This window comes from Podarcis raffonei, chromosome 12 (genome assembly GCF_027172205.1).
Source record: "Podarcis raffonei isolate rPodRaf1 chromosome 12, rPodRaf1.pri, whole genome shotgun sequence".
NCBI classification, from domain to species: Eukaryota; Metazoa; Chordata; class Lepidosauria; order Squamata; family Lacertidae; genus Podarcis; species Podarcis raffonei.
This window is the reverse complement of record NC_070613.1, coordinates 6,735,242-6,746,485: the sequence shown is the minus strand read 5'-3', so window position 1 is coordinate 6,746,485 and position 11,244 is coordinate 6,735,242. Positions and strand designations below refer to the sequence as shown.

Here is an 11,244-nt window from a genome sequence, read left to right as displayed (position 1 = left end):
CCTCCTGCTGCCGCCGCGCCGCCACTGCACGATTTCTGTTCTTATCCTGAAGCAAAGTTCTTAACCTAAGGTAATATTTCTGGGTTAGCGGAGTCTGTAACCTGAAGTGTATGTAACCTGAAGCGTATGTAACCCGAGGTACCACTGTATACCCTTTCCAAGACTTGCTAGTATGGATACCCGCAAGCCATTTATCCCTTTGGGAGAAAGAAGACAAGAAGCCTAAGGAATTTTAGAACTCCAGCGCCCTGTGCTGCGGACATTACAGGACTCTCCTCACACCAAGCAAGTGTCGTTTGAATTCATCAGGATGTGAAGGGGATAAACATGCACAGGGGCCCAAACGGCAGAAGCAAAGCTGGAGGAGGACAAAAGAGATCACCAAACTCACAAACTGTCACAAAACAAACACTAGAAAGGCAATATATGAGAATGATTCCGCGCCCCTCTGCTCACCTGGACTGTGGCACACAGGAGGCATCCCCCATCCCCCACAGGGGCCCATCCTGCGCACACACCCCGAGCGGTGTGGGCATATGCTCCCTCACTGAGGGAATATACTGAATGTGAATTTAAAGAACCCTTAACAAGCTACAGTGCCAGAATACTTTGAGGTGGGAAATGTGATTTGAATGTGGTTTAAAGGTATAAAGGTAAAGGGACCCCTGACCATTAGGTCCAGTCGTGGCCGACTCTGGGGTTGCAGCGCTCATTTCGCTTTATTGGCCGAGGGAGCCGGCATACAGCTTCTGGGTCATGACTAAGCCGCTTCTGGCGAACCAGAGCAGCGCACGGAAACGGTGTTTACCTTCCCACCAGAGCGGTACCTATTTATCTACTTGCACTTTGACGTGCTTTCGAACTGCTAGGTTGGCAGGAGCAGGGACCGAGCAACGGGAGCTCACCCCGTCGCGGGGATTTGAACTGCCGACCTTCTGATCAGCAAGTCCTAGGCTCTGTGGTTTAACCCACAGCGCCACCTGCGCCCCTTGGTTTAAAGGTATAGTGCTTACTTAAGGTCATGTGTCCCTGTTCCCATCCCCACACCAACCAGGTAACTATTAGTGCTTCAACCCTTCTGTTGCCACCTATTACATTTCCCTGAACCAGCGCACCAGTGCACAACCATTTTATTCATGGTGGAATTGATGGCAGAAATTCCCCCTAGTACAGGGGTCAGCAACCTTTTTCAGCCGTGGGCCAGTCCACTGTCCCTCAGACCATGTGGTGGGCCAGACTATATTTTTTTTTTGGGGGGGGGGGAGAATGAACAAATTCCTATGCCCCAGAAATAACCCAGAGATGCATTTTAAATAAAAGCTCACATTCTGCTCGTGTAAAAACACCAGGCAGGCCCAACAAATAACCCAGAAATGCATTTTAAATAAAAGGACACATTCTACTCATGTGAAAACGTGCTGATTCCTGGACCATCCGCAGGCCGGATTGAGAAGACTATTGGGCCACATCTGGCCCCTGGGCCTTAGGTTGCCTACTCCTGCCCTAGTACTTTCCTCCTGGTATCACTCACTCACTCACTCACTCACTCACTCACTCACTCTTACATTTAGATGCCACCTCTCCTCCCAGGAGCTCATAGTGGCATACTGTCAGAGGATCAGGAGCAGAAGCACAGGGGAGAGAGCAAATAGAGAGCGGAGGAGAGGAATCCGAGGGGAGCGTAGGGGAATATGACAGTGACCCGAGAGATTCCATGAGCTTCTCCAGCGAATCAGAAGATTCCCAGAAGGGGGCGCCTATGGTAAGGGCAAGGGGGGTCCCAGGGGGGACGCTCCAGAAACAAGGGGCCAGCGGGGACTCCCAAGGGAGCAGCGGAGGATCAGGACCAGTTCCCCCACCAGAGCACAGTGGGGGGGAGAGTCACATGTGTCAGGACCAGCCTCTCCTCCAGCGGGGAGAGAAGATGAGTCAGGGATAACCACGCCCCCATTGGGAAGTGGGGAAATGGAGGGAAGGCCGGGTCCAGCTAGTCTCCCCGAAGGAGGGAGCAGTGACACAAGTGTAACGGTCAGAAGGAAAGTGGGAGGCTGCGTGCGCGCGCCAAGTTCAAATGTGCAGGAGCGCGGGACAGCAGAAGACCCGGATTGGGAGCCAGGTCCAAAAGCACGAAGGAGGGAGGGGGAAGAGTCAGGGGACTCAGCGTCAGAGGAGTCTAGGAAGAGTGAGACTCCGACTAGCAGGAGGACCCAGAGAAGGAAGGAACAGAGGAAGAGGTGGAGTAAGGCTAGAATCTTAAACTGGTGTCAGGGGAGAGGAGATTCAGATGGAGCTTCGGCGGTCTAAGGTACAGACGTAGCGTTGCACGCTGCGCGTGTGGAAGTGAAACTGAACTTCAATAAAGACTTTTATACTAAAGAAAGAAGCAGCGTTGGTCTTGTGTGAGCTGAGACCTTGGGCAGCACTGACACATACATATGTAGTTATCTCTCCTCCATGTCACATTGTTGAATGGAGGCTAGAACCTTGGTTTCCCAGATCCTAGCCTGACACCCTACCATACCACATTTTTGTATGTTACTTTTGTGAATATATGCATTTTTATGCGCACTACCCCAGTGTACACATTTTTTCTACACATTAGCTGCCAGAAAACCTGCATTGCAAACTTTGGAAAAATGCGAGTTCCCAAGGACGGCTGTTTCTGTGTACATATAGCTTCAGGACCTTCAAATTAAGTACCGTTTTTTCGCTCTATAAGATGCACCAGACCATAAGACGAACCTAGTTTTTGGAGGAGGAAAACAAGAAAAAAAATATTCTGAACCCCAGAAGCCAGAACAGCAAGAGGGATCTGGCTTCTGGGAAAGCCTCTTGCTGTTCTGGTTTATGGGATAGCCGAGTGCAGCCACTCCCAGGCAGTGGGATGAAGGCTCCCTCAAGAGCCATGCTCCCTTTAAAGAGTGCACAGAGCATGTCTGCGGCTCTTTAAAGGGCGAGCTGAGCAGAGCCTCCCACCTTCATTCGCTCCATAAGATGTACACACATTTCCCCTTTCTTTTCAGGAGGGGAAAAGTGTGTCTTATAGAGCGAAAAATACGGTAAGTTACTTCCCCCTCCTTTATTTACAGCACCACCAGTCACTTCCAGATCTCCCTTTGCCGTGAACTTCTTACCTTATGTTTGATTCCATCCTGCAAAGTCGCCCACATTTCCCCCTCCTCCCCTTGTGGCTTCCCCTTTTCTTCCAAAGTCAGATCCATCTATTACAGAGTTAAATCTAAAAAATTTTTTCCTTCCAGTAGCACCTTAAAGACCAACTAAGTTAGTTCTTGGTATGAGCTTTCGTGTGCATGCACACTTCTTCAGATACACTTGAAACAGAAGTTGCCAGATCCCTCTATATAGTGAGAAGGTGGGGGCGGGGTATTACTCAGAAGGGTGGTGGGAATGGGTGATTGGCAGATAGCTGTGATGAGCCTGTTGACAACTCTTAACGACTGCAATAGGTCTTACAGGAAAAAGCAAGGGGTGAGAAGGTGAAAAATGGCTTTGTCATGTATAATGAGATAAGAATCCAATGTCTTTGTTCAGACCAGGTCTCTCCATGGTTTTAAGTTTGGTAATGAGTTGCAATTCAGCAGCTTCTCTTTCCAGTCTATTTCTGAAATTCTTTTGTAGTAAAACAGCTACTTTGAGATCTTGTATAGAATGTCCTGGGAGATTGAAGTGTTCTCCTACTGGTTTCTCTGTCTTGTGATTCTTGATGTCCGATTTATGTCCGTTTATTACGGACATAATAAATAAATAAACGGACATAAATCGTCAACAGGCTCATCACAGCTATCTGCCAATCACCCATTCCCACCACCCTTCTGAGTAATACCCCTCCCCACCTTCTCACTATATAAAGGGATCTGGCAACTTCTGTTTCAAGTGTATCTGAAGAAGTGTGCATGCACACGAAAGCTCATACCAAGAACTAACTTAGTTGGTCTTTAAGGTGCTACTGGAAGGAAAAAAATTTTTTGTTTTGACTATGGCAGACCAACACGGCTACCTTTCTGTAACTAGAGTTAAATCTGCATTTCTATTGATTAAAAACAAAGAAATATTTAAAAGCTGTGTACTTTCAATCTACATTCAAAAAACATAAACCACAACTGGAATTAAAAACACTTCCGTCTCTTACAAGCTCTAGTTCAGATATTGTTTTAGTGCAAATAAATTAACCTTAGCAAGGGTTAATCTTTGCTTGCTCTGCTTACTGGCTCCACCTCGATTCATGGTATGTGAAGCAACTGTTTATAACCACTTGCTTTTTCTGCAAGAGCTTATGCTTGTGCTTTTCAGAGCTCCGAGAGATGGCTTTCTGGGTGATGGTCCTATATGCCGTCCTGGCATGCATATTGGGGGGGCTCTATCTGGTGGGGGCGTTGCGCCAGAGGAGAGCCCAAGAGCCCCCTTTAGATAAAGGCCTCATTCCGTGGCTAGGACATGCACTGCACTACCGAAAGGACGGCGTTGCCTTCTTGCAAAGGATGCAGAAGAAGCATGGGGACATCTTCACGGTACTGCTTGGGGGATACTATTTCACCTTTGTGATGGACCCCCTCTCCTATGGAGCTATTATGAAAGTAGCAAGAAGCAAGCTGGATTTCAGCACATATGCAAAACAACTTGTGGCCCATGTGTTTGGTTTTCAACCAGAAATGAGCACTCATAAGATAATAGAGACCGCCAGCATAAAGCACCTCAAGGGCAATGGGCTCGTGGTGATGACCCAGGCCATGATGGACAGCTTGCACAGAGTGATGGGCCACAGCCTGAGTTCAGCAGGAGGGCAGAATTCCTGGAAACAGGAGGGATTGTTCCACTTCAGCTACAACATGGTCTTTAAGGCCGGATATCTAGCCCTGTTTGGAAATACAACCTGCAAAGGTGAAAAGAACAAAGAAGATGCTGAGAGGTGTGACATAACTCGCTCTGAAGATGTGTTTGTAGAGTTTCGCAAATATGATAAGCTCTTCCCAGGTTTAGCTTCTTTCACACTGTCTCATGGAGAGAGAAAAGAGGCTGAGTCTCTGAAGAGACTATTCTGGAAACTCATGTCTGTGAAGGACGTATATGAGAGGACCAACATCAGTGGTTGGATAACTGACCAGCAAGAGCAACTGGCTGAGGCTGGAATGCCTGAATACATGAGGGACAGATTTCTGTTTCTGCTCCTGTGGGCGGCTCAAGGTAATACTGGACCAGCTTCCTTCTGGCTTCTTGCCTACCTGATGAAAAATCCCAAGGCGATGGATGAGGTGAGGAAGGAAGTGGACAGAGTGGTGGGAGAATCTGGCCAGGAAGTGAGGGCAGGGGGTGCAGTGCTTAATATCACCAAGGAGATGTTAGACAAGACCCCCATCTTGGACAGTGCTGTGGAAGAGACTCTGAGACTGTCAGCAGTCCCTATGCTGATCAAGGCTGTGTTAGTGGATCTAGAAATCCAGATGAACGATGGGAGAAAATACCTTCTGCGCAAAGGAGACAGAGTTGCCCTTTTCCCCTTTGTGGCAGCACATATGGATCCAGAAATCCACCCAGATCCCCATGTTTTCAAATATGACCGGTTCCTCAGCCTAGACGGCAGAAAAAAAGAATTCTATAAGAACGGAGAAAAAGTGAAATATTTCACCATGCCTTGGGGTGCAGGGAATTCCATGTGCCCTGGGCGATACTTTGCTACCAATGAGATGAAACTCTTTGTCTTCCTGATGCTGACATACTTTGATATGCAGCTGGTTAACGTGGAGGAGGAAATCCCTCCCGTAATCAAGAACCGCTATGGGTTTGGTGTAATGCACCCCACACACGATGTTCAGTTCAGGTACCGACTTCGCCACTGAAGGTAGGAGGCAGAGGAAGGAACCTGCTATCACGTGCCTGTCAATCTTCAGGCCAAAATAAGTTTAAAAAGAGATCAAATGTATGTTTCTGGATGTGGGTAAAAGCTCATGGGAGAACGTAGCGCTTGCACAGAATGTTTGGTAGAAGCCATTATCCTTTAACAAGTCATTTTATCCTACACTTTTATTTTCTGATTGTTATGGAATGAAGTGGAGACTGTGGGCCTTATAGCTTTTTTAAGTGTGGTAGAATTGATAGCATACAAGCTAATATTCTGTACTAACATTTATCTATCTAAGGCACTAAGCTCAGGCCTGCTGCTTTCAAAGCAGTGGAGTTAAGGGTTAGCAGAAAAGTAGTATTGGGTGGCGGTGGGGTGCTTGATCATTCTCACACTAAGATACTTTCATCTGCAACTCCTTCTTCCGGTTAAGGACTTTTAATCCTTAGTGCTGAAAGCTGAGGACCCCAGTTAGAATCTCATCTCAGCTATGAACTCACTAGGAGGCCTTTGGCAAGCCAGGTGTATCTCATTGTCTTTGGGCTTGTACACAATTCCATTTGTCCCATGCCTAGAAAGCATGGGTCTGAATTGTTTCCCCATTGTTCCACTTATTTCCCAGGGAAAACCCACTCCTTGGCTGTAAATCAGAACAAACATCCATCTGCAGAAAACCCAATTGCCGTTTGCTCCAATTGAGCACTAAAGAGTGGCTTTCCCCAGGGAAAGCAGCAGGACAAGACAAAGTGTGGATAAGCCCTCTGTCTCTAACCCCAATCTGAAGTGAGGTGTGTGTGTGTGTGTGTGTGTGTGTGTGTGTGTGTGTAGAACTAGGCACTGTGTTCCTCCCTTGCTCTGTGCACTATGAACCCCATGGAATGTCCTAACTTTAGAATTCAAAAGCTCCACCCGGACACTTTTTCCTACCCAGCACACAACACACACCCTGCCTAGTAAGCACACTTACAGGAGATTTCATCCAAAAGACCAAGCATACAAGCAAAAAACCCACAAACCTTTACTGCTCCCTCCCTCCCACCACACAAACGTTTAGGTCCTAAACTGTTCTTCTTCCCATTTAATGGTACTATGCAATGTCAGCCTTTTCCCTCAGAAAGGCTTGAACTGAATTGAATTGCCCTTTGCTCCAGTTCAGCAGCAAAGAACAGGTTTTTGTGGGGAAAGCAGGGGGGGGGGAGAGAAAAAGAGAGAGAGAAATGCTCAGACACGATGCTTTAGAGTGCAGAACTGAGCCTAGAAACGCGGCACAAAAAGAAGTCTGGATGTTACCTAAGATAGGAATATAGAGGAAACTGCTGTCACCCCAAGCAACTCATTTCCCAGTAGATTCACTCTGCAGTTGTCATTAGCAAGCGGAATGGGCCTGCACCAAATAAGGGCACAAGCTATTTTGTACACTAGGTACCTTTCATAACATGTACAGGACTTTGCCTCATTATTTGCAAGGTGCAAGAGTTCCAGATATGTGTCAACATTCATCTTTCCACCTGCAATCAACTTTATCTCTTTTATTTACTGTTGCGCAAGACAATGTCCCTGGGGCAAGCTGTGATTCTGGCTCCAATATCTTGAGTATCTTGAATATCTATTGATGTTATGAGTACTCTTAGGTGTAAAGGCTTAAGCGTAATTAAGAATGCATGCTTTTAACTGCTTTTATTTCCCCCACATCATCTGCTCTCAACTTGAATGGAAAATACCACCTCTGTGCTGCTCCTATGTTTTGTAATTTTGATTGTTATTATTTTGTTTGTCTGTACCTTTGTTTCTACACAGATGTAAAACCTTTAAAACTGAAAAGAAATACTTACGGGAAATGAATGGAATATGAGGAAACAATAAAGTTAAAGCAACTGTGTTGGGCAGGTTGCTTAGACATGTAATAAAAGGAGCTGTGTCGTGCAAAGTGATTTGCTAACTGGTTATTTCAACTGTGTGCATTAATTTTCATCTTAAGAAACCTTTTCAATCTCTCATAGTCAGCACCAACAACTCTGGCATAAAATCTTTATTAAAATAATTTATTTAATAAAACAGCTCAATATTCATAAATATCTTTAGTTGTGCTGTGCTCAAAATACATGCAAATAGGAAAAAAAGGTAAGTCACTTCATTCACATCATATACATAAGAAAATATGCTGTTAGTCCAGATGCTGCTAGTAGAGTAAAAATACAAACCCTACATTAAAATACCTTCCTCCTCAAATGATGCTTACTTCCACAGATCAACTAAAACTTCAAACCGATTAAAACCATGACAAACCTCAAAAAAGGAGCCAGCTCGCAAGCCAAGACCTTTCCTCCCTGTCAGCTCATCTTGCACGTGGGTTATTTTACAGAAGAAAACTTCTGACAGCAGAAATAATTTTCTTCATGTATTCTCAACATTCAAACTCTCTGCACTAACACTTCAGAATTTAAAGCTCAGTGGTCTGTTCTTGTTGGCTTGATTAAAGTTCCTCTAAAGACATTAAGGCAAAGTGGCTTGCTCAAGAAAAGTTCTTCGTTTGTTATCTTAAGGCCTAGTTCTTTCACCCGAGACCATGGATTTCTGCTAGTACTTAACAGCTCACAACTGTTAAGAATCAGTCTGGTTCACAACCAGTTACATTTTTACAGCCTTGGTAAAGGTAAAGGATCCCTGGACAGTTAGGTTTGGCCTCTTGCATGTGTGTGCAGAATCAAAAGGTCAGAAATAATTCAGCTTCTTTGTTCCAGTGGCATATTCAAAAATTTCAACAATATAAGGCATATAGATTGCCAGTCAAACTGGTTGAAAACAACAGGCTTCCAAGGCAGTGCATAAATTTGGTTGTTCCAGAAGAAATACCACATCAAGTCTAGCTAGCACAGCAAAAGAGGGAATATATTGATGGCAACTGAGATTACAGTTGTGCCAAACAAGGAATAATTTAGCCAGATAACAGAAACTGATGTCTTTGCAAGGCTGCATGCAGCCCACTACTTGTGCTACAGTAAAAGACCTCAAATACACTCTCAGATAAGACTATGAAATATTCTCATATATGGACAAAACTCTTTGCATGCGAAAATGATGCACTTATGTGACATCTTTGACTCTCCAGCTGCTTATAATTAATGGGATCATCGAGCAATGATTCATAGCCAATAGGGTGCTAGAATTACTTCTGTGGACCTGCTGGGCATCCCTAAAAAAGTACAAGGTGATCTGCATTAACATATCTTATTATATTGTACCCACAGCAGATTAACGCCTGTGTTTCAGTGATAGGTTTCATTATTCCTGCAGGCTAGCACATTTCTCTCACATATCTGGTCACAATCACCATATTTGTTCTGCTAGGTTATCATTCCGGGACTAACGACACCCTCACCAAATCTGAAGTTAGTTAACCACAGAGAAGAAGCTAATGGTTCCATTACTGCAGAGCTTTCCAAACTGTGTGTTGCAACATGTTAGTGTGTCAGCTGCAGTGTGTAGCTGTGTTGCATGAAGACTTCCAGCGCTCCTCCTAGGGCTGGAAAGGGGTTAGTGTAACCTCCAGTTTGCTAGTAAAACTGTGTCGTGAAATGATGCTTGTCTGAAAAGTGTCAACAACATGAAATGTTTGGAAAGCTCTGCTTTAGTGTTTCTCTGAAATAGAGCACAGATAGCTTGTAACAGAGAGCTATAGGTAAAGGTAAAGGGACCCCTGACCATTAGGTCCAGTCGTGGCCGACTCTGGGGTTGCGGCGCTCATCTCGCTTTATTGGCCGAGGGAGCCGGCATACAGCTTCCGGGTCATGTGGCCAGCATGACTAAGCCGCTTCTGGCGAACCAGTGCAGCACACGGAAACACCGTTTACCTTCCCACCGGAGCGGTACCTATTTATCTACTTGCACTTTTGATGTGCTTTCGAACTGCTAGGTTGGCAGGAGCAGGGACCGAGCAATGGGATCTCACCCCGTCATGGGGCTTCGAACCGCCGACCTTCTGATCGGCAAGCCCTAGGCTTCTGTGGTTTAACCCACAGCGCCACCTAGAGAGCTATACAAAGTACTATAAAGGCCATAAAGACTGACAACCCAATCAGTTGAAAACAACAGGTTTTGAATGACGTTTGAAGCAGCACAGTATCAAGTCAGGCTTCCACAGCAAAATGGGAGGGGGATTTGATTACAGCTTATATTATAATAACATTCAATAAGAAATCCATTTCCTGAACTGTCAAAACAAGTTTCTTAGCTAGACAGTCATTCTGGCCAACATTACTCCAAGCCCCAAAGGAGGTTGCATCGAAAGATCACAGCTTGCTCATATTTTACAGACTCCTGTTGACAAATCAATTGTATGCTTTGCAACATTCTCTTCTTCTTCTTTAGTTGCTGAGCACCAGTGTTCTGCTTAGCTCAGAGAGTTTATAAAATTGTGTTCCTAGGAACCCATGAGTTACCCTGGAAAACATTTTTCAAGGCCTTTCTTACATTTTCAGATTGGAGCATCCAAAACTGACAAGTACACAATCACCAAAGGAGGAGATTCCAGACGTTAGTCATAGATTCCAACACTGAACTGTTCTTGAGAGACAGGAAATTTCCCATAATGTTTCATCTAACCCATTATTATTGCCTCCCACCACAATTGTTCCACTTCATAATGACATCTTCAGAGAAACAATATTGTAGGATAAATGAGAGATATGCATGACCCGCGACTTGGTATCCATTCACGAAAATACAGATTATGATTACTGTGGATACATAAATATGCAGGTGAGCAGCAATCCTTTGACTCACACCTACTTGTGACCATTCCTTTTCAGTCCAGAAGTCAGAAATTATAATAAAACATTCCTAGGTGTGAGTAGGATCATGTGGAGATGGAAGTCTGAGAGTGATTCTCTCTGAAAGTGTTTCACTACACGGTCATCACGCCATACTTGGAACAGAGCAGAGCCCTTTTTCTTTCCCGCTCAGCTAGAAAGTTCCTCAGTTTAGTGGTGGAGAAAGTAACTGTTGCTTGTTGCCTCTCATCCAAACCTGTTTCCTGCAGCCATGGAGACTGAAGGCATTCAGATGCTGTTGGCCGCCTCCTTAGTAGAGAAAAAGAATGACAAGTCCTAGGATCAGTTGTTTTGCTATCTCCAAGTGGAGGGAACTAATTCTGCTAGTTTCTCACCTGCTCGCAGTCATGGGATGGACTCTATACTTTATACAGTGAGCCCAAATAGGCTCACCACCCAAGCGGGGTGGAGGCAGGAAGTCAGTCCTGGCTTTCAGAGCGTAGTGATTAGACCATGGCACTTCCACAAGTGAGGACATGATCACATCTCTACCCGCACCAAAAATCAAATCCAGCGTGTGGCCTGCTTGGTGTGTGGGACCCAAAACAAACTCATGTC

The 11,244-nt window shown here is 45.2% G+C and overlaps 2 protein-coding genes across 2 annotated transcripts in view; one reads left to right on the top strand and one right to left on the bottom strand.

The window, feature by feature from the left end:
- Positions 1-4,296: 4,296 nt before the first annotated feature.
- On the top strand, positions 4,297-7,788 carry LOC128398297 (5-beta-cholestane-3-alpha,7-alpha-diol 12-alpha-hydroxylase-like). Its single transcript, XM_053359212.1, has one exon. It carries the CDS (start codon positions 4,323-4,325, stop codon positions 5,853-5,855), a length of 1,533 nt encoding a protein of 510 aa, XP_053215187.1. The 5' UTR covers positions 4,297-4,322; the 3' UTR covers positions 5,856-7,788.
- Positions 7,789-8,826: 1,038 nt separating this feature from the next.
- LOC128398377 (obscurin-like) overlaps positions 8,827-11,244 on the bottom strand; it is a 53,257-nt gene continuing 50,839 nt past the window's right edge. Inside the window, exon 15 of the mRNA XM_053359385.1 lies at positions 8,827-10,935. Coding sequence (XP_053215360.1) covers positions 10,761-10,935 — 175 coding nt within the window. The 3' untranslated portion in view covers positions 8,827-10,760. The remainder of the gene's footprint in view (positions 10,936-11,244) is intronic.